General features: G+C 42.2%; 1 protein-coding gene across 2 annotated transcripts in view; it reads left to right on the top strand.

Annotated features, from left to right (window-relative positions):
- Rad54l2 (RAD54 like 2) overlaps positions 1-27,822 on the top strand; it is a 96,163-nt gene that overhangs the window by 23,766 nt on the left and 44,575 nt on the right. The window contains exon 2 of one of the 2 annotated variants that reach the window (XM_038321954.1): positions 13,486-13,675. In XM_038321954.1, the coding sequence (XP_038177882.1) occupies positions 13,540-13,675 (136 nt within the window). In that variant the 5' untranslated portion in view covers positions 13,486-13,539. Of the gene's footprint in view, positions 1-13,485; positions 13,676-19,166; positions 19,201-27,822 lie in introns of those variants that run through there. The other variant, XM_038321955.1, reaches the window with a different exon arrangement.

Genomic DNA, 27,822 nt, shown 5'->3' with positions numbered 1-27,822 from the left:
TCCAGGAGCTACAGCTGTGTAGTCTAGGCTAAACTTAAATTTGATTATACTGCCTTAGCCTCCTAAGTGCTCAGATTGCAGCTTTGTGCCACCATGCCCTGCTAGATGACATTTTAAACCGTATGAGGATGGATGTATATCCTTGAGTACCAGACACCAGATGGGAGTGTGAGCATATTTGGGCAGGTGCTTAGTCTAAGAGGGAAGAGAGTCAATTATAAGTCCCCTAGTGAAGCAATAGTATTGTCTTTCATTTTTCTGTTAAGGATATGATTTTATATTATGATTAGATGTGATATTTATTATAATGACGTTGGCTGCTTTACTGGCCCCAATGACATTTTTGTTGATTATTTCTGCTTTGGAGACACAGATTCTTTGCTTCTTGTTCTACAAGCATGTATCTGTACCTACCTTCCAGTGCCTGACACAATGTCTTTAAACAAAAAGAACTTAGGCCTTGAAGTGAATAAATTGCTAGCCTTTTTTCCTTTCCTTTTTTCATCATTCTTTTTCCAAAATAACTGTCAGCCACTTATCCCTTTGTCCTTCCTTTTTCTTTTGGTGTGTATGTGTTGCATGGGTTCATGTGTGTTAATGTATATGGGGTCGTCAGTGCATGTGATGGAGGTAGACATTGGGTGTCTCCCTTAATCAGTTGCTTTTTCATCTTAGATATTGACATAGTTTCTCAATGAAACTGGAGCCTGACCATTTGGCTAGATTGGCTGCTAAGCAATCTCTAGAGATTCTCCTGTCTCCACCTCCCCAGTACTGGGGTTACAGGTGTGTACTACTGCACCTGGCTTTTTATGAGGGTGCTAGGGGTCAGACTGCAGTCTCTGGCGCTTGTGTGAAAGTACAGTACTGACTGATCCCATGCTGTCCCCCTTTTTAATATAATATATTTTGATCATATTCATGCCCCATGCCCTCTCTTCTCCCTTCCCTATTCCAGCTGCCCCCCACCCCCCCGTTTCATGATTTTTTTTTTTTCCTTTGGTTTTTGTGATTCGGTGGTTTAGGATTGCTTACATGAGCATTGGTTGAGGTTATTTGCTGGAGCATGGGCACCTCACCAATGGTTATACCACTGAAGAAAATGATCCCCCCACTTCCCAAAAACCATTAACTGCCTGCAAATAGCTTCCCAGGGAGGGTGGGGCCTCCTGATCTCCTTTCTTTGTGATGGAATGTTGACAGGCCCTCATCTTGTGCAGGTGGCCACAGTTGCTGGGGGTTCCTGAGTGCAATGGTCAGGGCATTTCCAGAAGACAGCATTGCACAGCTCCCCTCTCCAGCTCACATATTTCTGTTTCTTCTTCTGTGTCCCCTGAGCCTTGGAGAGGGTGACAGATATTCTTATTTAGAACTGAGCATTCAACATTCACTTTTTCAGTATTGGCCAGGTGTTGGCCTTTGCATTGACTGATGCCTACTACAAAGCCTGAGAGCAGCACTTTTTTATGGCTATAAATATAAATATTTAGAAGCAGTTTGACAACATGTCTATTTAGCAAAACAACAGTAGTAGATTATCACCTGTACAGTTTCCCTAGCCATGTTCTTTCTGTTTTTGTTTTTTCAGGGAAGTGACTCAATCATTAGATTTTTTTTTTTTTTTTTGGGGTCAGGTTTATAGTTAGTACCAAGATTTTTAGTTTTTCTTTTTTTGAGGCAGGCTTTCATGTAGCATAGTCTGGCCTTGAATTCTCTGTTGCTGAAGACGACCTGTAGGTGTGTGCTACTGTCCTGTTTTATGTGGTGCTAAGATTAAACCCAGAGCCTTGTGTGTGCTAAGCCAGCATTTTGCCAACTTAGCTACATTTCTAGTCCCAGCTACCGGATACCCTTTACTTCAAAATATTTTCTAAGCCAGGCAGTGGTTCCAGCTCTTGGGAGGCAGAGGCAGCAAATTTCTGTGAGTTCAAGGTCAGCCTGGTCTACAGAGCTAGTTCTAGGGCAGCTAGGGCTGTTACACAGAGAAACTCTGTCTTGAAAAACCAATATGTGTAATATGTGTGTGTGTGTGTGTGTGTGTGTATACCTCAAAATATTTTATTTCAACTTTTGCTCTTTGTTCTTACAACTGTCTTTTGTGAACTGTTTTGAACTTTATTCTTCTCATTTGACCCAACTAAGTTTGACTTTATCTCTGTTCTCTACCCAAAGAGAGATGGGATTCACATGACTTGCTATGTGGCTACATACAAAAGATCATTTTTTGATAAATTTCCCTGTAAACAGATTTCTGTCCCACCCACTCCTGCAGATGTTCAGTTCCAAATAAATACACAGAGGCTTATATTAATTATAAACTGTTTGGCCTATTGCTCAGGCTTGTTACAAACTAGCTCTTACAACTTAAATTAACCCATAATTCTTACCTGTGTTTAGCCACATGTCTTGGTATCTTTTCTCAGTAAGGCATTCTCATTTTGCTTTCTCTGCCTTTCCTCTTCTCAGAATTCTCCTTTACCTTGCCTATACTTCCTGCCTGGCTACTGATCAGTCAGCGTTTTATTAAGTAACACAAGTGACAAATCTTTCAGTGTACAAGAGCATTATCCCACAGCATTCCCCGCACTACATCTCTCTCCTGAGACAGGGTCTTATTGTGTATCTCTGACTATACTGGAGCTATGTAGACCAGGCTGGCCTCGAGCCACAAAGATCTACCTGCCTCTGCCTCCTGAGTGCTGGGATTAAAGGTGTTTGTCACAACACCCAGCAATGAATGATACTTTAAAAGAAACTTTTTTTTAAAGGATCACATTTTTTATTTATTTAGTGTGTGCATACCCAAGTGTGTGTGCCTGTTAGTGAAGGTTGGAAGACAACTTGTGGGAGTTAGTTATCTCTTTCAGCAATGTGAATCCCAAGCATCAAAGTCAGGCTGTTGGGCTTAGCCTATTATCCACTGAGCTATCTGACTAGACCTGTGGCCTGTCTCCAAACTGAGTCTGCAGCTCCTTTTATTTCTGAAATGTACAGAGTAGGTTTTGTTCATCCTGTAGTACTTTCCCGCAGCCTTCTTCCTTCTTTGTTATGTTAACATTAGGCAAAGTCATTTTCTTTCAAACATTTTATAGATAGTCTCTCACTGGTTTCTTCAGTATTTATGTCTATTATTAGATCAGAGATAGGCTTACAGGGCAGGTTTATGTAATTTTGGTTGTATGTTGCTGGGGGTAGGCATTAAGAAGGGAGAAGAGAGAATAGGTTAATGAATGTAAGAGAGTAAAGGAGAGAGCATGGATTAGAATAAATTTTGGCCATAAAGCAATAGTGGAATTTTGTAATCTAGGTAAATTATGTAAGTCCCCTTAGAAGACTGCTTAGATCTGGGTCACATCTATACAGAGAAGAGAGGAAGCTGATAAATCCAATTTCTGTCTGCTTGTGGGAAGCCATTTGTTTATGTTGATGATCATGCCTAGAGCCTTTCGGAGACAGCCCAAGTGAGACTCTTGTCTACTTCCTGCTGGGCTCAGGGGAAGAGAAACAGACCCATCTCTTAGCCAGAGGATAGCCTGTCCATGTTTGGGGACACTGGGAGACTTCATTAACCTTTTTAACCCCCAAGTCATGAAAGTCTGAAGGAAAGGAAGTGCTTCCGATGGTTATACTCAACAGTGGAGACTAGGTGATATTTCAGATCTGAACCTTGAAATAAGATATATTTATGCTTGTTCTTGTTTAACTGTTTAAACCTTTGGAAAACTAGGAACAGAAAAATACTTGCTTCCTTACTGCCTTTATTTTCAGTTTTTGGATTTGTTTTTGAGACAGGGTCTTGCTGACTAGCTTAATCTAGCATCAGAGTAGCAGTTCACTTGTCTTAGCCTCCTGAGTGCTGGGACTGCAGCTGTGAATCACAATGTTCAGTTTCTTTGTGGTGGTGTTATAATTTTAGCACTTGGGGCACTGAGGCAGGAGGATTGCCAGTTTGAGGTCAGCCTGGGCTACATAGTGAGAACCTGTCTTGAAAAAGGAGTGGGGCTGTTTGTTTTACTACTAACTACTCTTATCCCTTGTTTCCTAAGGTTTGTTTTTTTTTTTTGTTTTGGTTTCTCTTGAGATGGGGTTTCGTTGTGTCCTGGAACTTGCTCCATAGATCAGACTGGCCTTGAACTCAGAGATTCACCAACTTCTGCCTCCCCTGCACTGGAGATTAAAGGTGTGTGAACCAAACCCAGCTTTAAGGTCACTGTTTTATTGAGGTCTATTCCCAAAAGTCCAGAAGTTTAATATTGATATAATGTTCTTAACTAACTCACAGCTTTTACTCAGTTGCATTAGTTTCCCCTATACTGATGCTTTAAAAAGTTAGTTAGGTGTGTGTGTGTGTGTGTGTGCGCGCGCGCGCGCGCGTGCACGCGTGTATGCCACAACACATATGTAGAAGTCAGAAAACGTCTGGGACTTGGTTCCCCTACCTTGTTGAGGTGGGGTTTCATTGTCTTCTGTAGCCTAGCTAGCTGGCCACCAAGCTTCTAGGTGATTCTCCTGTCTCTTCTTCCCATCTCACTGAGGAGTGCTGGATTATGATGTGCACCACCACATCTGACTCTTTATTTATAGGTTGTAGGGATGGAACTCAGGTGTTAAGACCCGTAAAACAATTGCTTTTACCTACTGAGCCATCTCAAAAGCCTCCATATTGGTATTTTGTAACTATTTCTTCTAGGTCCAGTATCTAACCCTAGATTCCATACTGTACTTGTTTCCTCTAATTTGAAATAGTTCTTGAGGGAGTCTTTGCCATACATGGTGATGTGTTTGCAGTTAGTCCCTGGACCCTTGTCTTTCAATATGCATTCCAATCTTGACTTTCTCTTGACATACAAGTCCCTTTCCTTTGGGAGGAAAGGGTTTATGTTTGAATAGAATTTACTCCTTTAATCCCAGCACTTGGGAGTCTGGAGGCTGAAGCAGGAGGATTGCTGTAAGTTTAAGGATAGAATGGGGTACATAGTGAATTGTAGGCTATGCTGGGCTACAGAGTGATACCCTGTCTTAAAAACAAAACAAATTTGAAGAAAAAAATTTGGAGTAAATCAACTAAGGAAACAAAAATTAAGCAGCATATAACAGTTTAGCTGGAATGGTCGCACGTGTCTGTATTCCCAGCTTTTAGGATGTAGGAGCAAGAGAATCAGTAATTGAAGGCCATCCTCAGCTATATAGTAAACCTGAGATTAGCCTGGAGTACCTGAAACTGTATCACAATAAAAAAAAATATTAACAGAAACAACTTGTATACTATATAGATGTAGTGATTATTAAAAATAATTATTCTGGGCAGGGAGGTGGGGGATTGTATGGTGACACCTGCCTTTAATCCTAGCACTTGGAAGGCAGACCAAGTGATCTGAGTTCAAAGCCAGCCTGGTCTATAAAGTAAGTTCCAGGAGCTCCAGGGCAGCACAGTGAGACTGTTTAAAGAAATTATAAAGCTGGAAGGTAGTGACGCATGCCTTTAATCCTAGCACTTGGGAGGCAGAGGTGGGCGGATCTCTGTGAGTTACAGGACAGCCTGGTCTACAGAGTGAGTTCCAGGACAGCCAGGGCTGCACAGAGAAACCTTGTCTCAAAAAACAGAGTGCTAGAACTCAAGGTGTGTGTCACCACACCCCCAGTGTGAGAAAATTTCAGTCTGGGTTTATGTCGTCTTCTCACACACACCTCTCCATGCTTGTGCACTCACACTTTCCCTGTGGACATGATTCTGTGGAAAACAAAATATGTCTTCGATTGGTTATCCTAGCAGCTTTCCAGAGTTTTATGCTGCTGTTCATTCAAAAATACTTCCAACCCATAAAGAACAGTTTAAGTGAAAAGTTACTTTTCAGAAACCAAACAAACAAAAAATTAGAGTATAATCATTTTATACATTTGAAAGTACCTGGCTAAATAGAGACCACTGAATTCCTAGTTCTTTTGTATCTACATGCTTTGTTGTTGACATTTGACCTCGGTGAAGTCTAGGCTCCATAGAAACAAACTTGGAGAGGGAGCAGTTTTTTAATAGACTTCTCACATCATTATGTGTATTTTTTTAATACTTTGCCACAATTCTGACAAGTAGTGGTTTCTTTTTTTATTGATTTTTATTGAGCTCTACATTTTTCTCTGCTCCCCTCCCTGCTTCTCCCCTCCCCCCTTCAACCCTCCCACAAGGTCCCCAAGCTCCCAATTTACTCAGGAGATCTTGTCTTTTTCTATTTCCCATGTAGATTAGATCTTTGTAAGTCTCTCTTAGTGTCCTCATTGTTATCTAAGTTCTCTGGGATTGTGGTTTGTAGGCTGGTTTTCTTTGCTTTATGTTTAAAAACCACCTAGGAGTAAGTACATGTGATAATTGTCTTTCTGTGTCTGGGTTACCTCACTCAAAATAATGTTTTCTAGCTCCGTCCGTTTTCCTGAAAAATTCACGATGTCATTATTTATTACTGCCGTGTAGTACTCCATTTTGTAAATATACCACATTTTCCTTATCCATTCTTTGGGTCGAGGGACATTTAGGTTATTTCCAGATTCTGGCTATGACAAACAATGCTGTTATGAGCATAGTTTAAACACATGTCCTTGTGGCATGATTTAGCATCCTTTGGATGTATACCCAAAAGTGGTATTACTGGGTCTTGTGGAAGGTTGTTTCCTAATTTTCTGAGAAATCGCCACACTGACATCCAAAGGGGCTGCACCAGCTTGCAAGTAGTGGTTTCTTAAAAATTAACTACAGTATGGTTTTTTCCTAGTTCTATCCATTTGCCTGCAAATTTCAAGATGTCATTGTTTTTTACTACTGAGTAGTACTCCATCATGTAAATGTCCCACATTTTCTTTATCTGTTTTTTGATTGAGGAACATCTAGGTTGTTTCCAAGTTCTGGCTATTATAAATAATGCTGCTGTGAACATAGTTGAGCACGTCCTTGTGGTATGATTGAGCATCCTTTGGGTTATTGCCCTAGAGTGGTATTGCTGAATCTTGGGGTAGATTGATTCCCAATTTTCAGAGAAACCACCATACTTGTTGTTGGGATTTCTGTCCTGTCTGGTTCCCACAGTCGTTAGGTCCCAAAGAAATCACACAGAGGTCTGTCTACATTAACTATAAACTGATCGGCCCATTAACTCAGGCTTTGTATTAACTCTTATAATGTATATTAACCCATTGTTCTTGTCTATGTTAACCACCTGGCTCAGTACCTTTTTCAGTGAGGCAGTCACATCTTGCTTCTTCTGTGGCCAGGTCAGGACTGCAGAATCTGCTTCCTTCTTCCCAGAATTCTCCTGTTCTCATTGATGCGCCTATACTTCCTGCCTGGCTACTGAACAATCAGTATTTTATTAAAATATAATTGACAGAATACAGACCATTGTCCCACACCAATACTGATTTCCACAGTGGGTGTATAAGTTTACAGTCCCACCAGCGATGCAGAAGTGTTCCCTTTACCCCACAACCTCTCCAGTGTAAGTTGTCTTAAGTGTTTTTGATCTTAGCCATTCTGACAGGTGTGAGATGGTATCTCAGAATTGTTTTGATTTGCATTTCCCTGATGACTAAGGATGTTGAGCAGTTCCTTAAGTGCCTTTCAGCCATTTGAGCTTCCTCTGTTGAGAATTCTCTGTTTAGATCTGCACTCCATTTTAAAATTGGATTATTTGATATTTTGATATCTAGTTTTTTGTGTTCTTTGTATATTTTGGAGATCAACCCTCTGTCCAATGTGGGGTTGGTGATGATCTTTTCCCATTCTAAAGGCTGTAGTTTTGTCTTATTGACCATGTCTTTTGCCTTACAAAAGCTTCTCAGTTTCAGAAGGTCCCATTTATTAATTGTCATCTCAGTGTCTGTGCTACTGGTGTTCTATTCAGGAAGTGGTCTCCTGTGCCAATGCGTTCATGGTTACTTCCCACTTTCTCTTCTATGAGCTTAGTGTGGATGGATTTATGTTGAGGTCTTTGATTCATTTAGACTTGTGTTTTGTGCATGGGGATAGATACGGATCTATTATGTACTCCCTCATAAGTGAGTATTAGACATAAAACATAGGATAACCGGCCTCCAGTCCACAACCCCAGAGAAGACAAGAAACAAAGAGAGCCCTAAGAGGGACATACATGGATCCCCTGCCCCTGGAAGGGGAAGTAGACAAAATCTCCTTAGTAAAATGGCAGTGTGGGGGGAGGGACTTGCAGGGGAGTAGAAAGGGGAAGAAGGGGAGTGGGGAGGAGAACATGAGGTATCAGGAAGGTTCAACTGGGTGAATGAAAGGGAAGGGGAACAATGAAAGATACCTTGAAAGATGGAGCCATTATGGGGTTAGCGAGAAACCAGGCACTAGGGAATCCACAAGGATGACCCCAGCTCAGAATCTAAACTGTCCTTCCCCTGTAATCAGATTGATTACTACCTTAATTGTCATCATAGAACCTTCATCCAGTATCTGATGGAAACAGATGCAGAGATCCACAGCTAAGCACTGTGCTGAACTCCTGGAGTCCAGTCATAGAGAGGGAGGAGCGATATTATGAGCAAAGGGACCAAGACCGTGATGGGGAAACCCACAGAAACAGCTTATATGAGCAAGTGGGAGCTCACTGACTCCAGACAGACAGTGGGAGAACCTGCATAAGCCTGAACTAGGCCCACTGAATGTGGGTGACAGTTGTGTGACATGGGCAGTTTGTGGGGCCCCTGTCAGTAGAACCAATATTTATCCCTAGTGCATGAACTGGCTCTTTGGAGCCCATTCCCTATGGAGGAATACCTTGCTCACAGGGGTGAGGGCCTTGATCCTGCTTCAAGTGATGTGACAGACTTTGTTGACTCCCCATAGGAGGCTTCACTCTCTCTGAGGTGTGGATGGGGGGGGGGGGAGGTGGAGATAAGGTAGGGGGAGCGGGAGGATGGGAGGGAGAGGGAACTGGGATTGAAATGTAAAATAAAATTGTTTGGGGAAAAAAAGTTAGCTACAGTATGGAATTTGAAGGGGTCAAGGAATTTTTTGTATTCTATCATGTAAAAATGCACTGGTGTGTTTTATACTTTGAGTGACTTTATAAACTATGTGATTTTGACCTTGTGGCTGATTCAAAGGAGACTCAAGAGCCTCTTGGCCATCCTTTAGGAACTGCTGTTTTGAATTAGGAAAAGATCTTGAAAACTGACTTGGGTCCATCTCTTTCCTGCCTGGAATACGAAGGGTGGTTAAACCAAAGGAGAACTCACCTCCGTGCTGTCATGCGGCTGCTTCCCTGCAGAGCTGTGGCTACTGGAGTGCAGAATTCTTGACTGACTTTGTAAATGCATGCCCATGTTTCTGCTGCGTGTGGTGCCAACTCCTCAGGTCCTGTTTCACTGCAGGGCCTTTAGAGAGTTAGCTGTCTGCCATGGCCCCACTGCTGGGAGTCTTGAATGAGGTTATTTGCTCTTCTTTCTTACGTTGTCTTAAGTCCCAAATTGCCCAAAAGTCTCATTCTGTATCCAAGTAAAATATGTCAGGTGTATTAGTTTAGTTTTGTTGCTGCCTTGATTGTATCTTAGTGTACTTTTAGGTAACTGACGTTCTCTCAAAAGGCATTTAAGCTTAGTCAGAGTTTGAAGTACACATTGGGAGTGAGCAGTGTCATTATTCTTTATAGAAAGGTTTTGAAGTAACCAGTGATCTCTAGTGGATTTCCAGCCGATTGGACAGATTTACATGTACTAAACTCTTATCTTTGAATTATATAAATTCTTTGACTAACGGGTTTTCAGAGGATATTGCTCAATCTATGATTGAATGTTTTCATGCTCCCTTGTGAGTTATTAAATTCAGGATTATATTTACATTTTGTGTGCATATGTATTTGTATGTATGTATATGTAGTATTTATATTTTTAATGAAGTCAGATGCACTTGTTATGGGATTGCTATGAGGTCATTTGCGAAAGTTTAATTATTCAAAAATCTCCAGAGTTAATAAGGTCATTCAGTGAAAAGGATGCGCCTTCTAACTCAGGATTTTGTTGTATATCCTAGCTGGTTTTGAATTAGCAATTCTTCTGTCTCTTCTTCCTGAATTCTGGTATTACTCCTGTTTAGTAATAAGATTTCTTTCACTTAAAGACAGGATCATGTGCTACCATTGCTGTCCATCTTTGAAATTGCATGGGCTACTACAGTGATCATATATGTATCTGTATTTCAATGTGGGTTTTTAAGAATGCTCTGCTCTGTGAACAAAGACCATAAGAGCATGCGTGTGTGCGCGGGGTGTGCACACTAGTGTAGGCCAGAGGATCAACCTTGGGTGTTGTTTCTCAAGTATTATCCACTTTTTGTTTTGAGACAATGTCTCTCACTGGAATGAAACTCACCAATAGGCTGGACTGACTAGAGCAGGGACCTGTCTGTCTTGGCCTCCTCAGCACAGAGATTACAAATATGGTGAACCACCATGTTTGGCGTTGTTGTTTGGTTGGTTTGTTAAAAATCAAGGGTTCTGGCACTCAAACTCAGGTCCTCGTGCTTATAAGACAAGTAATCTTTACTAACTGATCCACTGCTCGGTTCCCTGTTTGGGCCTTTTTGAAAATCAGTAATAGTACTTCTTCAGTAGTTGATGTGGTTCTTTTTTTCATTTTTCAAGACAGGGTTTCTCTGTACCTTTGTAGACTGTCCTGGAACTCACTATGTAGACCAGGCTGGCCTCAAACTCACAGAGATCCGCCTGCCTCTACCTCCCCAGTGCTGGGATTAAAGATGTGAGCCAACATAAACCCACTGTTGATGTGGTTCTAAAGAGCTAGGAATAATGTTTATTGTGTTATCACTAACATAAATTTAGTGGGCTATGGAAGAATGGATAAAAGAAAAACTTGGTATTCTCTGAGAATTCAGTCACTTTTTATTCACTTATCCATCTGATGGTCTGAGTACCATATTTAATTTTAAAAGAGCCACACATAATAATTGTACATACTTATGGGCAATGTGATAACTTGATGTATTATACAATATGTGATGATCAAGTATGGGAGTTAGCTTTTCCCATTTTTTAAAAATTATCTCTTTTGGCTGGAGAGATGGCTCAGCGGGTAAGAGCATTGCCTGCTCTTCCAAAGGTCCTGAGTTCAATTCCCAGCAACCACATGGTGGCTCACAACCATCTGTAATGAGGCCTGCAGGAAGAATACTGTATACATAATAAACAAATAAATAAATATTTTTAAAAAATTATCTCTTTTGTATTGGGAACCTTTGAAATCCCTTTGTTTACTTATTTATTTTTTTTTAAATAAAACCTATGCTGAATTGTGAACTTTAATTAGCCTACTGAACTGTGATACTTGTTATCTATCTTTCCTCTCTGCTCCTCCACCTTGGCTCTGTTTTAAAGTGTCCTCTGTTCTTTTGCTGTTGCTGTGCTGCTGCTGGTGATGACGAGGATGATGACAGTGGTGACACAGGGTCTTGCCACATAACTTTTACTTTTCTGGACTTGCTATGTAGATCAGGCTGGACTCAAATTTGCAGTGATCCCCCTGTCTCTGCCAGGATTGCAGTTATATGCAACCATGCCGGGCAGTCTCCTGTTTGAAAATGATCTAAGTGGGGTCTGGATTGGTGTCTCATGTCTAAGAGCGTTTGTCGTAGTAGAATATTGTTTCTGTCAGGGACTGAGGGCTGAGGTTGTGGTGTTTTGGTTTTGTATTTAGACAGTCACTCTATTCCAGGCTTTCCTGGAACTTGCCTAGGTCCACCTGCCTTTGCATGAGTGCTGGGATTAAAGGCGTGCACTACCACCCTAGCCTTTTCTTTTTCTTTCTTTTTTTTTAAGCTGAGGTTTTGAAGCAGGTTTGTTAACTGAGGATGTGTAGAAGCCTATTCTTTGTTATTGTGATTGTTACTTTAGTATTATAAATCTTACTTCCTAGAATAACAGGCATATTAATTAGAAATTTTCTCTAAAGCTAGTTGTGGTAGTTCATCCTTATAATCCTTGGATTTGGGAAGTGAAGAGATGAGGATCTGCAGTTCAAGGATAGCTTTGGCTACATTGCCAGTTGAAGGCCAGCCTGAGGTACCAGAGACCCTGTTTCAAAAAAACCACTAGCCACCCTAAACAAAAAAGGAAGAGAAGCCGGGCAGTGGTGGAGCATGCCTTTAATCCCAGCATTCCGGAGGCAGAGGTAGATGGATCTCTGTGAATTTGAAGCCATCCTGTTCCAGGACAGCCAGGACTACACAGAGAAACCCTGTCTTGAAAAACAAAAACAAAAAAACAAAGTGAAATGAAAAAAAACGAGGAGGAGGAGGGGGAGGGGGAGGAGGAGGAGAAGGAGGAGGAGGAGGAGGTGGAGGAGGAGGAGGAGGAAAGCGAAACCCTCTATAATTAACGACAAAGTTATGGAAGACTGGTACGGGCTGGAGAGGGACGTGGAGAAGAGAGAACTAGGTCTGCTGTATGCATATGTGCCATAGCAGACCGGCAGTGAGGCAGGGAATGTGGACAGATAAATGCCCACATGTAGATGGTTCCCATAGACCCATTTGCATGCCTGCCTGGAGGTTCACTGTGCATCATGAGGTAGCCTGTGTGAACCCTTCAGTGGAGGTTCACAGTGTTTAGTATAGCTAATGGAATTCAGAAGAGAAGTGTGATTCCAGAAGTTGAGGGTACTTTGCAAAGCTTTTGAAAGATGTGGTTGAAACTAGGCCAAGACGTAGAGAAGAGCCTAAAAGCAGGCACGGCCCCTGAGACCTACACATGAGGCTTCCTACAAGCTTGGGTAAAGTGACAGTATAGTAAACTTCTCACTAGGTCCAGATCTTGATTCAGTTGGAGAGTCAAATGTCTTTCATGTGGTGTTGCATGGCTGTGTCCTGCCCTATTCCACACAGGGCCCTTTCTTTATCCTCTAAGAATACCCAGTTCCTTTGGTTCAGGATTTGGCCTCTGATGCTCACTCTTCCAGGTGTCTGCATGGTTTCTGTGAATCCTTTAGTCTCTGCTTAGTGAGAACTCCCTTGACACCCAGTGTAAAGTAGCAGCTCCTCCTGGCACACCCTTGCTCTCACACTCTCCCTATATTCTTTTTTCTCCTGCTAGAGTAGTGCCTGGGATTAGAAATAAATACACGCGTATGTGTAGATGTGCAGGTGTAGGCACAGGAGACAGCTTTCGGGAAACTGAAAGGAGTAAAAGGAAGGAGTGATCAAGGGAATCTAAGACGTTCAGTTTTTATTTTGTGGCTGTTACTTTCTTGTCAAAGCAGCCCCTTGATGTGCTTGAACTGGGCAAACGCAGCAAAATATGTATCAAGGTAGTATACTCGTAGAGAAGATTCGGATTCAGATTTGGTTAGTTTGCCTTGCTTTAACAAGCCCAGGGGAATTCACCCTCAGTGTCTTTTCGTTGGGATGATTTGTACTTATGAATGAGACCTTGTGATTTTGATTGATGCCTCTTGTTCTCCTCTTAGGACCCCTACAGTGGACCATGAGTCGGTAATGCCCACTGAGGACTTCTGGGAGCCATGTCAGACGAATCCGCCTCAGGGAGCGATCCAGACCTGGACCCGGACGTGGAGCTGGAGGATGCGGAAGAGGAGGAGGAGGAGGAAGTGGCAGTGGAGGAGCATGACAGGGATGACGAGGAAGACCTGCTGGATGGTGAGTACCTCTATTGATAACAAAGATTACCATACCCTTCTCTGTGAAATTTTTAATGGGAGAATGTGGTATTTCTAGTTGGTTGTTTTATTTTTTGTTTTTTTTTTTTTTTTTTTTTTTTTTTTTTTTTGGCAGGGAGAGAGTGGGAGCTATTGAAACAGGATCTTGCTCTGTATAGCTGAGGCTGGCCTGGAACTCACTGTAAGCCAGGCTAACCATGAATTTACTGTAATCTTCTTGTCTCAGCCTTCCAAATGCTGAGATTGTAGGAATATGCAATTATGCCTTGGTTCTAGAAGACATGGCTGAGATCCCAGCCACAGAACTTCTGTATTTATTCTGAGGAAATGGATGATTGTTCTTCAAAGTAAACTTATTTAATGATGGAAAGATGAGAATTTAGCTGTGATTTTTGTTTGTTTGGGTTTTTTTTTGTTTGTTTTTTGAGACAGGATTTCTCTGTGTAGCCTTGGCTGTCCGAGAACTCACTGTGTAGACCAGGCTGATGGCCTCGAAATCACAGGGATCCACCTGCCTCTGGCTCCCAAGTACTGAGATTAAAGGTGTGTGCCATCACTGCCCATCTTGACAGAAAGGTAGACTCAAATCCCGAGATTTTAGAGTGAGTATACTTGCCGGGCGGCGGTGGCGCACGCCTTTAATCCCAGCACTCGGGAGGCAAAGGCAGGCGGATCTCTGTGAGTTCGAGACCAGCCTGGTCTACAAGAGCTAGTTCCAGGACAGGCTCCAAAGCCACAGAGAAACCCTGTCTCGAAAAACCAAAATAAATAAATAAATAAATAAATAAAAAATAAAAAACAAAAAAAAAATAAAAAAAAATAGAGTGAGTATACTTGCCCAAGTGATGGCGGAGTCCTTGTGCTGAGTCTGCAGCCTGAAGTGTAAACTCGTAGGTATAGTGATGACCACTGATGACCTGAAACCACAACTCAAGTTCTACTTGCATGTTAGTACATGGAGGGAATTGTCAGGGTAGAGATTCTCAAAATAGAGTGACAGCCCCAGAAGGTTGATCATCTGCAGCATTGGTCACTTGCAACTGTAAATTGCTTCAACTAAAAGATGACTTCATTTCCAAAGCTGATAGGCTCTATCTAGTTTCCTCCTATTGTTAAGTTCCCTAGTTCCCTGCTTCCTTTGACCTTTATCTTTTTTTTTTTTTTTTTTTTTTTTTGACAGTCTTACTTTTTAGCAGGCTGGCAATCCTCAGGTGCACCAGGCTAACATCTAATTTTTGAAATAGCATAGAAACTTTTCTTTCCTTCTCTTTTGTGGCACTGAAAATTGAACTCAATTGTGCCTGGTAGAAAGTACTCAATCACTGAGTTATATTCCCACCATTTTCTGTATTTTATGTTTCCAGACAAGTTCTCATTAAGTTGCTAGGCTCGCACAGAACTTGGTCTATAACCCAGGCAGACCTTGAACTTAAATTCTCTCAAGTACATGGAATAACAGGACTGTGCCACCAGACCAGTGAATGAATCTCAAACTTACTTTCTTTCTTTCTTTCTTTCTTTCTTTCTTTCTTTCTTTCTTTCTTTCTTTTTTTCTTTCTTTCTTTCTTTTCTCTCTCTCTCCCTCCCTCCCTCCCTCCCTCCCTCCCTCTCTTTCTTTCATTCATTCTTTAAGATATATAATCTTTGCTGTTCTAGAACTCACTCTGTAGACCAGGCTCGCCTCCTGAATGGAATTAAAGGTGTGCAGCACCACAACAGCTGGTGAAACTTTTTCATATGTGCGTGTACACCTGTATGTGTGTGTTTCTGTGTACTCGTGTGTGCACATGGAGGCCAGAAGTTGACATTGGGTGTCTTCCTTAGTTCTCTCCAACTTCTTTCTGAGACAGATCTCTCATAGACTGAGCCAGACACACTGGCCCATCAGCCCTAGGATCCTACTGTCTCTGCCTCCCCTACCCTGAGATTACAGATGAATGTTGCCAGGTGTGGCTTTTCATGGGTCCTGGGCTTCAAACTCAACTCCTCATACTTGATCAGCAAGCACTGACCCATCTTTCTAGCCTTCCACAAATTGGTTTTTTTTTTTTTTTTTTTTTTGCATCGTTAGTCTAAGGTTAGGTTATCTAGCCAGTCCTAGGCCTTCTCAATTATTTCTGGCCTTTTGTGGCCTGTAACACCCATGGAGGAAGAGCTTTTGGTGATTACAGACTACTAATTCACTACTTCATGAAACTGAATGGTACATTCAACCTTCACTAGGTTTTGAAGGTGTCTAGGGAAGTGTGCTCTGTCCTTCAGATTCTAGGATCGTGAACAGCAGTCCTCTTTCTGCACCAGTTACATTTTTCCTACCTCATTCTCATCTGTCCTAACTCCTGCTGTGTGGTTCAGAGTCCATATTCCCTTCTTTATACGGTCCAAATCTTTTGCTCCAATTTAACCTTAGAATCCCTAGGTATCTGCATCATTTTCTGATTTTCATCATCTGGGTTCTTGATATTTTTAATTATCCTTAGAAATCCTGTCAAGTTTAGATGGATAAACTTCAGATGCTGCTAATAGTGCCATGCATATATACACATTGTTTTCCCTACTAGCTTCATGGTATATTGCAGGCTCCCCCCTTCCCTCCCTCCCTCCCTCCCTCCCTCCCTCCCTCCCTCCCTCCCTCCTTCCTTTCCTCCCTTCCCCCCTCCCCTTCCCTCCCGTTCTCCCTCTCTCCCTCCCTTCTGTTCTCCCTCTCCTCTACTCTTCCCTCTCTTCCTTTTGAGGCAAGGTCTCTGTGAATTTGTCTGGCCTCAAACTTGATATCCTCCTGCTTCAGCTTCTTGAGGGACTGGATTATAGCTGTTTTCCATTGTTCGTGGCTTTACTATGGCATTTTACACATGAGGCTTGAGTACCTGTGGGTTCTGTCATCTGCAGAGGGTCTTGGAACCAATTTCCCAAAGATATCACAGTTTTTACTAAAAATTGCATGCCTTTGAAGACAGTACAGTTATTTATTTAGAAGTGGCAAGAATTTTACTATGATTTGTTTAAGGATGGTGTTAGGGATGGAACCCAGGCCTTGTGCTCTTCTAGGCATGTGCTCTGTCGTCCATCATTTTGTCTCGACTGGGTATTGAGCCCCTGGCGTCTGCCTGACTCTGCCTTCTCCTATCAGGGGAGTCATAGAGGTACAAGCAGCCTAGTAGCTTAATGGTTAAGGCCTCTGGCTACTTTTTCAGAGAACCTGAGCTTGCTTGGTTCCCAGCATTCACATGACAGCTCACAACTATCTAATTCTAGTTCCCGTGGAATGTTTCACCCTCTTCTGGCTGGTGTGAGCACTGTATGCAACACATGTACACAAAATGAAAAAAAAATCAGACTTTGTCTTTAATTTTTTAAATATATCTTTAATTCCAGCACTCAGGAGGCTCTGAATTAAAGGCTAGCTAGGGCTACATTATGAAAACCTATTTCTAAAAATATAAAATAATACATTTCTACAAAATTTTGCATCAGGGTTTGTGTGTTTTTTATGTTGCCCTATGATCTCTTACAGAAGAGAATATTTAGTATTTTTTTTTTAGGATTCACTTTGTAGAAAAATTTGAGAAATCTTGGATGCATCTTTTTAGAATATTTTGTTCTGGTATTTTGGGGCGGGGGAATGGGGTGCTAGAGTTTTAACTCAGGACTGTGGGAATACTAGGCAAGTACTAACTAAACCATCTTCAGCCTTTTATTTTATTCTTATCTATTTTACACGACATATCAAGATACAGGATTTTACTTATTTATTTATTTATTTTGAGGCAGGGTTTCTCAGTCTGGCCTAGACTGTCCTGGTACTTGCTCAGTAGACCAGACTGGCCTTGAACTCTGCCTGGGACTAAAGGCATGCATCACTACCCGCCCTGCTAAGATATTGAAATTCTATTATTGAACCTAGATATGGCATGCTTTTAGTTCCTTCTGGAAGCTGCCTCATAGTCAGAATAGTCTTTTAACTTTGGCCTGAGGCTGAGCCTCTTCATTTTAGAATACTGATCTCCTCAGCCTTTGGGCTTCTGATCCTCTTTAGGAAGTTTGCGTTTTGCTTTTTCTATGACTCCTTCTGTTTGTTCTCTTTGAAATTGGAAGCATCAGGTATGACGTGTTCTAGGGCAGAAAATCAAGGAAAGGCCTCAGGAATAAATTTGATTTAGAATCAGTAACAAAGAGACCGTTGTGGCTAGAGTGTAGTGAGACAGTTACACACCAGAGGACAGAATAGCCTGAGATGAGATGGGCAAGGTGCTCTGGCTGCTGTGATAAAACACCATGACCATAGCAACCAAAAAAGGCAGTGAAGGGTTTATTTGGCTTAAACTTCCAATTCACAGCCCATCAGTGAGGGAAGCCAGGCAGGTGCTTTATGGAGAAATGCTGGCTTTCTCCCAGACTTGAGTTTGTCTACTTTTCTTATACAGCCCGGGTGCACCTGCTTGGGGATGGCCTACTTATATTATTTAGTAATCAGAAAATGTCCCAGCCGTGCAGTGGTGGCACAAGCCTTTTCCCCAGCAATCAGGAGGCAGAGGCAGGCAGATCTCAGTGAGTTTGAAGCCAGCCTGGTCTACAAAGCAAGTTTCTGGACAGCTAGTGCCACACAGAGAAACCCTGTCTCCAAAAAAACCAAACCAAAACAAAACAAAAATATAAAATAAAACAAGAAAGAAGAAGAAAAATGTCCCTTAGACATATCCAGAGGCCAGTCTAATGGAGGCAATTCCTCAAATTGAGGTTCTCTCTTCCTAGGTATATCGAGTAGGTCACTAAGATTAGTCATCACACAAGAGCTAGAATCCTGGGTTAATTGAATTTATCCTCCTGCTCCCACTGTGTGTGTGTGTGTGTGTGTGTGTGTGTGTGTGTGTGTGTGTACTTGTGCTACAGATATGTGTACAGGCCATCGTACTGCTTGTAAGAGTTGGTTCTCTTTCTACTGTGTGTGTCCCAGGGATTGGATTCAGATGGTCAGTTTTGGTAGCAAGCACCTTTCTTTATCAGCTTTGCAATCTTGCCAGCCCCCACATGATATAGATATGAATAATTTGCATTATTATGGATTTTGCTTTATTGATATAAATTTAAGGTCAACCTTGTTATGTATATTTCTGCTCTTGATTAAGGTATTGTGATTGTGTAGTTCATTTAAAAATGTAATGTATAATTAGGAAATATAGGTTGTTAATAGTTAATAGTCAAGCTTGTAGTCATGCTAGTTAGATTTTCTAGATATGTAGAGATATATTTCAGTTAGATAGGCATTCTTCATATCTTTCAAAGACTACAGAATATGGCATTTAAAATGTTTTAATAACTTAGGACTTTTCATGACAATGAGACACATCTACTCCTGGGAGCACCAGCTACTTCAAGAGGAAAATGGGCATTGAAGAGGCTCCTTATGGAGTTTGCTAACCATTTGGGCAAGAAACTGCTCTTGCCTGGACTCGTTCACTGGACATGCAGTACCCACAGAGAGATGACTGCTGAACTTGCCTAAAGGTGAGATGATCCTTCGGGGTTCCTGCTTCATGAAAGAGTCTGCGAGACATTCTGCAGGATACAGAAGAAAGTGACTGAACTGTCTTTGAAATTTCCTGCTTCATGGAAAAGTCTGCTGGAATCTATTGGCCTGTAGGGTGAAGATGGATGCTCCAACGGTAGAAAAGAACTTTGGGTGACTATACAGGCAGCGAGATGTCTTTGTCATTTCTAGAGTTTTGGAAGTTGCTTACTTCTCGTTTATTTAGGTAATATTATATCCTTCTGGAGTCTTTGATGGAGTTGGAGTATAGATAGATATAGTTTTCCTTTGTTATGATAAAAAGATAAAATAGATATAAATATTGTAACTAATTCTTGCTTGATAACTGTTTTATTATATGTAATTTTACTATGTTAAAGTTAAAGTCTTTCCTTTTTAAACTGAAAAGGGGAAATGGTGTAGGAGGTCCTTCTGTTTATGTGTTTCTTTCACAGATTAATCAATAAAGAAACTGCTCGCCCTGATAGGGCAGAACTTAGGTAGGTAGAGAAGACAGAACTGAATTCTGGGAGGAAGAAAGCAGAGTCAGAACCTCCATGGAGCTGCCAGAATCAGACATGCTGAATCTTTCCCAGGAAGCCATGACTTTGTGGTGATACACAGATTAACAGAAATGGGTTAAATCAAGATGTGAGAGTTAGCCAATAAGAGGCTAGAGATAATGGGTCAGGCAGTGTTTAAATAAGTACAGTTTCTGTGATTATTTTGGGTGTAAGCTAGCCAGGCGGCCAGGACCTAAAGCAGGCCCTCTCTCCTTCAACACTGACAGTTTGTTTAGTCTCATGGGTTAGTAATATTAGACTTTTAACTGAATTTTCACCATGTCAATTTACACCAGCAGTCTACAGGGAAGGTTATGCTCTCCAAGTAGCTGAGAACATAAAAGGTATAGGGGACTTCAAGAGTTTTAACCAAAATCAGGATGAGTGGGTTTGGTTTATTACACGTAATTCCTTCTAATACTAAGGTGTAAGTGGAGACTGCCCTGACTGGAATAATCACACAAAAATCATATTAATTACAACACTATTTGGCCAATAGATTATGTATATTTCTAGCTAACCTCCATCTTAAATTAATACATTTCTATTTATATTTTACCATGAGGCTCGTGGTTTACTGGTAAGGTTCAAGACATCTGTCTCCTTCGGCAGCTACATGATATCTTTTGGACTCCACCTACTTTCTCTCTGTATCTGTTCATATTTTCTGCCTGGCTTTATTCTGCACTGACATAGACCCAAAGTAGCTTCTTTATTAACCAATGTTAAGAAAACATCCACAGCATACAGAAGGGACTCCCACATCACCAAGGAGGCTGAGCATCAAGAATCTGGAGGCCAGCCTGACTAGATAGTGAGACCCTGTGAACTCCTACCTTCACCCTAGGGAGTGCATGTGCTAGGAAGCTTTACACCTCAAAGGGCTGTAGATGTAGCTCAGCAGTCAAGTGTTTGCCAAGTGCGCATGTGTAGAAGGTGCTACTAGGGAATGGCGGTTCATATTTCAGAGGGAGGATTGCTATGAGTTTGAAGCCAGCTTGCTCAATGTAATGAGAGCCTGTTTCAAAAAACAGCAAATAAGGAAAGAGATAGGTATGAGCTCGGTGTTGGAATATTTTGCATGCACAAAGCCTTGGAATCGACCTCTGGTATTGCCGCCCCTCCTCCCCCCAAAGTCCTCCAAACAGGACTGGGATTAGCTCTGTGGTTGGTAGTACTTCTTACTTTTGCAGAGGACTGGGGTTTGATTCCTAGCACCCACATGGTACCTCACAACTATTTGTAACTCCAGTTTCAGGTGGCCTAGTCCATGTATATAATTGACTCCTTCCTAGTCTACAGATCACTATAGACTTTGTCAAATATAGTAGTTGATATTAAGTTCTTGTTAGCAGATACCTAATATTTAGAGTCTGTGAGGATTTCAAAGTTGCTTAAAAACCCCAGTAACTAAGCATTGCCTAGAGTGATGACAGATCTGAAAGGGGTGGGGGACATCAGGAAGGCAATAAGGTGTTTAACAACAGCAAGGAAAGGGGAACATTCTTTCAGACATTCAGTAATATTTGTACAACCCTTTTTCTTTGCTATCCATTATAGGCATTGGGAGTTTAGAAGAAAAAAGTATGCTTTTCCCCATGGGACTCTTATTCTAATAAGGCAGACATTTGTAATAAATACATAAATGTCTGGTCTTTTTTTATTATTTGTTTTTTGTGACATGTGACTCTGGCTGCCTTGGTACTTACTGTGTAGCCCAGACTAGCCTCAATTCATGGGAATCCTCTTGTCTCAGCCTCCCGGGTGCTAAGATTATAGTGTGCATTACCATATCTGGTTTAAAATGATATGTCAGAACATTTTTAAGTCCATAAAGAAACGAGACTAGGTAAAGTCTGAGTGAAATATGAGATGAGAACTGCTCCTTTGTGTGGGATGTCAAGAAACCAAAATAACCCACAACCTAAATTGAGATCTTAACAGTTAGAGGTTTGCTAGGATGTTGTTGCCCAATGGAAAGAGCAATCCAGTCAGAAAGCAAGAGATGCTGGAGAGTTTCTGAAGAGCAGTAACACAATCTGACCTCAATTTTAAAAGGTCCTTTGGCTTACAAGTGGAGAATTTCTCCAAGGAGGGATTAAAGCAGAGAGATCTGTTACAAAGATGTCATAAAAATCCAGGCAGAAAGTGCTGACGGTGGCTTTGTGGAAGTGATAAAAGTAGTATGCTTTTAAGATAGGGCAAATGATTTTTTTCAATCTGTATTTATTTTATATATACAAATGTTATACCTATCTACATGTGTATCTGTGTACCATGTGCTTGCCTGGTACCCTAGAAGGCCAGAAGAGGGTACCAGGTGCCCCAGAACTGGAGCCACAGACTAATGTGAGCTGCCACGTGGGTGCTGGGAATCAAACACAGGTCCTCAGGAAGAGCACCCAGGATTCTTAATTTTCCTTCCTTCCTTCCTTCCTTCCTTCCCTCCCTCCCTCCCTCCATCCATCCCTCCCTCCCTCCTTCCTTCCTTCCTCTCTTTTTTATCCAATGGGTGTAGATTTTGTGTATGAAATTAAGATGAATTCCAAAAATTTTGGACTGAAAAACTGCCAGAGATGCCATGTGTGGTCTTTGGAAAGTTTGGAGTGTTGGTAGGGGCAGAAACAAATGAGGGCACAAAGGAGGTCACTTTTATAAATGTTAAATTTAATGTGGCTTGCACCTCTCAGTTGAGATATCTGGAAAGCAGTTAGATGGTTGAAGTTGGGGAACTCTAGAGATTAAAGCATGAGTAGTAGCTGAATTTAAATTACATGTCAAGATGAGTTCATCTGAAGAATAAGAGAAATAGTGTGAAAAACCAAGCTTTGGCACATCAGCCTTTAGAGAAGGCTAGAAAAGAACAGCAGGAACAAATGACTACTAAGGTAAAGGAATCCACAGGAAAGTGCTGTGAAAGCCAAATACCAAATCCTTTCAGAGAAGAGAGTTTGTAGCCAGAAGAGGGCACCAGATACCCTGGAGCCGGAGTTACAGTTATAATCCACTGTGTGAGTGCTAGGAATTGAACCTCAGTCCTCTGGAAGAACAGCCAGTTCTCTTAACCACCAAGCCATGTCTCCTGTCCCCCCCCCACCCCCACCCCCGTTTTAAAGTCAGGGTCTCACTTCGTAGCCTTGCCAGCCTAGAAGCCACTATGGTCGCAAGCCTAAAGATGGCCTTGAAAAGGCCTGGTTTGACTTCCCAAGTGCTGAGATTACCCTTAATGTCTTCATAAACAGTCCAGGGCAGTGATAGATGCATAGATAACAGGTGGATAGGAATTGGAGACCCTCTAAAGAACTTTCTGTGTGTCCATATCTTTGTGTGTTATTGAGGATTGAGTCTAGGGCATCTTTGACACTAGGCAAGAACTCTACCACTGAGCTACATCCCTAGTAAAACACGGAATACACAACAAAACCGCTTAGGGGTTTATGGGGGTGGGTGCAGGCCTTATAAAGGTTGGTGTGCAGAGAGAGAGAGAGAGGGAGGGAGGGAGGGAAATAGGGAGATAGGGAGGGAGATGGCATGTCCAGCTTTTAAAAGCTGCCTAGCACATGCGCACAGGGGGTTGACATGACTACATCATACGCAGATGATGGAGTTCACGCATGTTCACAAGGACTCATGCAGCTGTGTCATACATAGATGATGCAACCATGCTACACGTGGGTCATGTGGGGTCTTTTAAGATTCCCGGGGCCACTAGGCACTTCTGAGGGCTTGTCTGCACATGCATGGCCCTGGAACCTGGAAGTGTCAGCCATGTTGGCTGAATCATTACATTCTGCCCTTTTGTTTATTATAAAATTTGGGAGTTTGGGGTCTTTAATGGGTGGAAATGGGGCAAAAAATTTGGAGAGTTTGGGTTTTTAATGGATGGGAATGGGGCATCATAAGGTCTCTTGTGACTGTTTCCTGCTGATTTTGTGGGCATCGTCAGGTCTCTTGAGACTGCTTTTTGCTGATTTTGTGGGCATCGGGGAGCTGAGATGCTTGACCACGTCCTGGGATGGCTGATTTACTTTTGTGTTTTTTTTCCGGGTTCTGTGGAACTGGCTGCCTGGCAGCTTAGACCTCACAAGATGCTGGAAAGGCAGAAAATTATGCCTGAAAGAAAATTTAGATCCTGGTGATTAAGGGAGAAGAGTCCCAAGATGGTAGATAGAGTGTTTTGTTTTGTTTGTGTGTGTTTTAGACGGGGGTGGAGGAGGGAATTTCCCAGGGGTTCCCAAGACCAGGAATAATGAGGGAAGAATTAAATGATACTTATTCTGGGTGAGTCTGGTCCATTTAGATAGGTCCAATTGGCTCCCTGGAGCTTATGAAAAAAAGAAATAAATTTTAGACATATTAAAAGCTTATGATTATGATGATAAGTGTTGGAATGGAAGACGGTGGGGAAGAGGGAGGAAAAGAAGGGGGAATTATTAGACCCCTTGATGTTTTACCTGAAGCAAATCTTAAGGCACTTCTCTTTAGCATCATGGTATTACCTTAACATCCAGAAGACACTGCTGCAGTCAGTGATAAATCTGTTATGTTAAAGTCTGTTTTGTGAGTTTTTGGAGTCTGGGGCTGTAAATGTCCCCAAGCTCATTATTTCTTACCACCTGGGCTCTTGGCAATCCTTGTACCTCTAGCTCTTTGTTTAATGATGGTCCCTGTAATAACAGCTGGGTGGTTAATCTGGAAATTTGAGTATGACATTGTGGAGATATAGAGAAGTTGGTAAAGCAGATAGGAGGAAGAGGGAGAGTATATGAAGTTTTTGGCACAGGAGAGTTGAGAATGGTGATGAAATTTTTATTTGTCTGGAACTTAAGAGAACAGGGAGCAGGGCCCTGTTTGAATTACCGTATACTAGGGGTATCTTGAGCTGGATGAGTAAACAATTAAGGGTGAGACAGGTGAATCCAATGAGAGAGTCCCTCGAGCTGTGGGAGTTACAAGAATTACTTTAAAGGGGCCCTGCCATTTAGGGGAAAGGGATGAGGGGCGTTGGTCTGGGGGAGAGAATAGTACCTGATCTCCTATTTTAATTGGCAATGGGCATGAATTGGCACACGGTTGCGGTAACCAGTAGTCGGTAAAATCCCATAATAGGGAGTGAAGATGGGATAACAGCAGAGTAAGCAGGTGATCAGGAAGGGGAGAGGTTTGGGGTGAGAGGCTGGGAGTTAAAACCCGGACGCCCACACATGAGTTCAAAGGGCAAGTTCAAAGGGGACTTTTGGGGGAGAGTCCTAAGCCTAAGAAGGACCAGAGGCAAAAGTTTTACCCAGTCGAGGTGAAGTTCCTGTGACATCTTGACAAGAACATTTTTAAAGGAATGGTTAGTTCATTCTACCTTCCCTGAAGACTGAGGATGGTATGGGATATGAACATGCCAGGGAATGTTAAAAGCCTTAGATAAAATTTGAGAGATCTGGGAGGTAAATTCTGAGCCATTATCCGACGGAAGAGAGGTTGGGATTCCAAACTCAGGGGCAGATTTCTCAGAGAAGAACATTGGAAACCGTCTGGGCCCTCTTGTTAGTGGTGGGAAATGCTTCAATCCACCCAGACATGGTGTCCACCAAAACCAGGAGATAGTTAACTCATCTGACCATGGGCATTTGAGTAAAATCCAGCTGCCAGTCAGTTCCTGGAAGGGAGCCCCTGGCCTGGTGGGTGGGAAAAGGGAAGCTACGATATTTGGTCTTGGGATCTATCTGACTTTTGACAGATTTTACAAGAGGCAGTGATAGCTTTTAAGAACTGTAAGTCTTCATGGGTGCGTTGGAGGTGAGTCTTGACAAAATGAAACAGAGCTTTGCTATTAGGATGAAAGAGCTGATGTAGATAGGACAGAATTTGCCAAGTGTTTGGGGTGTCTGTGAGAATGTGTGCTGTACTGTATGAACCCCCTGAGGTGACTGAGGTAGGTTTGGGCTCCAGAATGCTGCTGTTCTAGCTGCTTGGTCAGCTCGGTGAAGGCAAATATATCTTGAGATTGGAAAAACATCATCCTTAAGATTTCGAACTGAGGGGGCTGGAGAGATGGCTTTAGTGGTTAAGATCACTGGCTGCTCTTTGAGAAGACCAGGGTTCGATTCCTAGCACCCACATGGCAGCTTGCATCTCTCTGTAACTCCAGTTTCAGGGGATCTGATATGATACCTTCACACCAGTGCACGTAAAATAAGATTAAATAAATGATTTTTTTAAAAAAAGATCTAGAACTGAGAAGTTGGAGGTTCCTGGGGGGATAGTGGAAAGAAGTATATAAGGATTAGGCACTACGGGATGAAGAGGGACCACTGCGGAATAAATGAGCTGGAGGTCTTGAACCAGGCTCATTAGGTTTTTTAACAGCAAGTATAGGGCTGTTAGAGGGAGAAGAGGTGGGGCAAAGTAGCTTTTTTCTTAAAAGGTCAGAGATAATAGGCTTAAGTCCCCTAAGGCTCTGGAGAGAGGGGGGGGTACTGAGCTTGGGTAATGTACTTAGTAGGATCTTGTAATTAGATAATGATGGGGAAATGGTGTTTAGCAACGGAGGGGTTTTGGGTGTCCCAGACTTGGGGGTTCACCTGAGAGGCTGGTAGAGGAAAAGACACATTGGAGTTGGGAGGTTGGGAGCCTAGAAGGAGGAGGAGGGGAGCTGTTGGCGAGTCTGGGGTAAGGTGAATGGATGGAGCAAATGAAAAGGAAGCTTCTACTTTTGCTAAAAAATGTCTTCCCATAAGAAGTACTGGGAAAGCTGGCATGACTAAAAATGAATGAGTGAGATAAATACCCCTAAAAACACAGTTAAGTGGTGGGGTTTGCTGAGGTAGATAGGCTGTCTCCCTACCCCAATAATAGGGAAACTAGAAGGAGCGGTAGATCCCAGAATTCCCTCAGTACTGAGTATGTCACTCTGGTGTCCAAGAGAAAGGACATGGGCCATCCTGATAGCGTGATGTTTGCCCGTGGCTCCCTGTTACAGATGACAGTTGTGATTGGGTCAAAGGAGCCCAGGCAGCCTCACTCGTCCATAGCTAGACCTAGGTCAACTTGGGAATTTTCTGGATTTGATGTCTCCATGCCATGATGTGCATGAGGACAATCGACTGCCCAGTGTCTTTCCCTGCGGCATCTTACACAAGGTCTTGCAGGACTAAGATGAGGATTAGGACATGCTCCGGCCCAGTGACCAGTTCTGCTACATTTGAAACATGGGCCTGATGGTTCTTGAGCCCCAGGGACAAGGGAGCAGCATGGATAGCACAGATTGGGTCGGAGGGTCATGGCTAGCACATGACAGTGATGATTGCAGGCCTTATAATTTCTTGCATGGTACACCTTAAAAGCCAACTGTTACGACTTCTGCCTGCAGGGTCAAGGTTCTTTTATCCAAATATCTAAGTTTAGCCTTAATGTCAGGGTAGCACTGAGAAAAAAAAAATGAGTTGAGTAACTGTCTGCCTTCCGTGGTTTCTGGATCTAAGTTAGTATATTGTAACAGGGCTTTGGTGAGGTGTTCCAAAAATGCAGAAGGATTTTCCTTTGTATCTTGAATGAGCTCTGAGAGCTTATTATAGTTTACTGGCTTGAGGGCAGCCTTATGGAGACCTTCCAGAAGGCAAGTCAAAAACTGGTCACTAGCTAAAATTCTACTTGGGGTGTTATAATCCCAGTGTGGTTCCCACTTTGGACCCACCTCTGCCCCAGGAGGTGGGGGACTGGACAATGCATGTTTTTGGTGAACCTTGTCTGCATGTAGTCTGGCCTGTTCCCAAACTCGCCTGTGCTCTTCAGGAAGTAGGTTATTAGATAGGATCATATAGATATCATGAAAGGTGAAATTATAAGACTGGGATTTAGAGCTTAGATAGTAAAAGACTTGGATATGAGGAAACTCCTTCCATTTGCCTGTGCACTGCCTAATGCTACCTTTGGTCCAGTTATTCTACAGTAGCATTAGGCTGCCACTTTAAATTGATACCTAAATTGTAAGGAGACCATTTTTTTTAAACAAAGATGAACAAGTGTGAGAATCTCTAAGTAGGG

This window comes from Arvicola amphibius, chromosome 3, assembly GCF_903992535.2.
Source record: "Arvicola amphibius chromosome 3, mArvAmp1.2, whole genome shotgun sequence".
In the NCBI taxonomy this organism is placed as follows: Eukaryota; Metazoa; Chordata; class Mammalia; order Rodentia; family Cricetidae; genus Arvicola; species Arvicola amphibius.
Note: the sequence above shows the minus strand (reverse complement) of the source record. Positions and strands in the feature narration are given on the sequence as shown.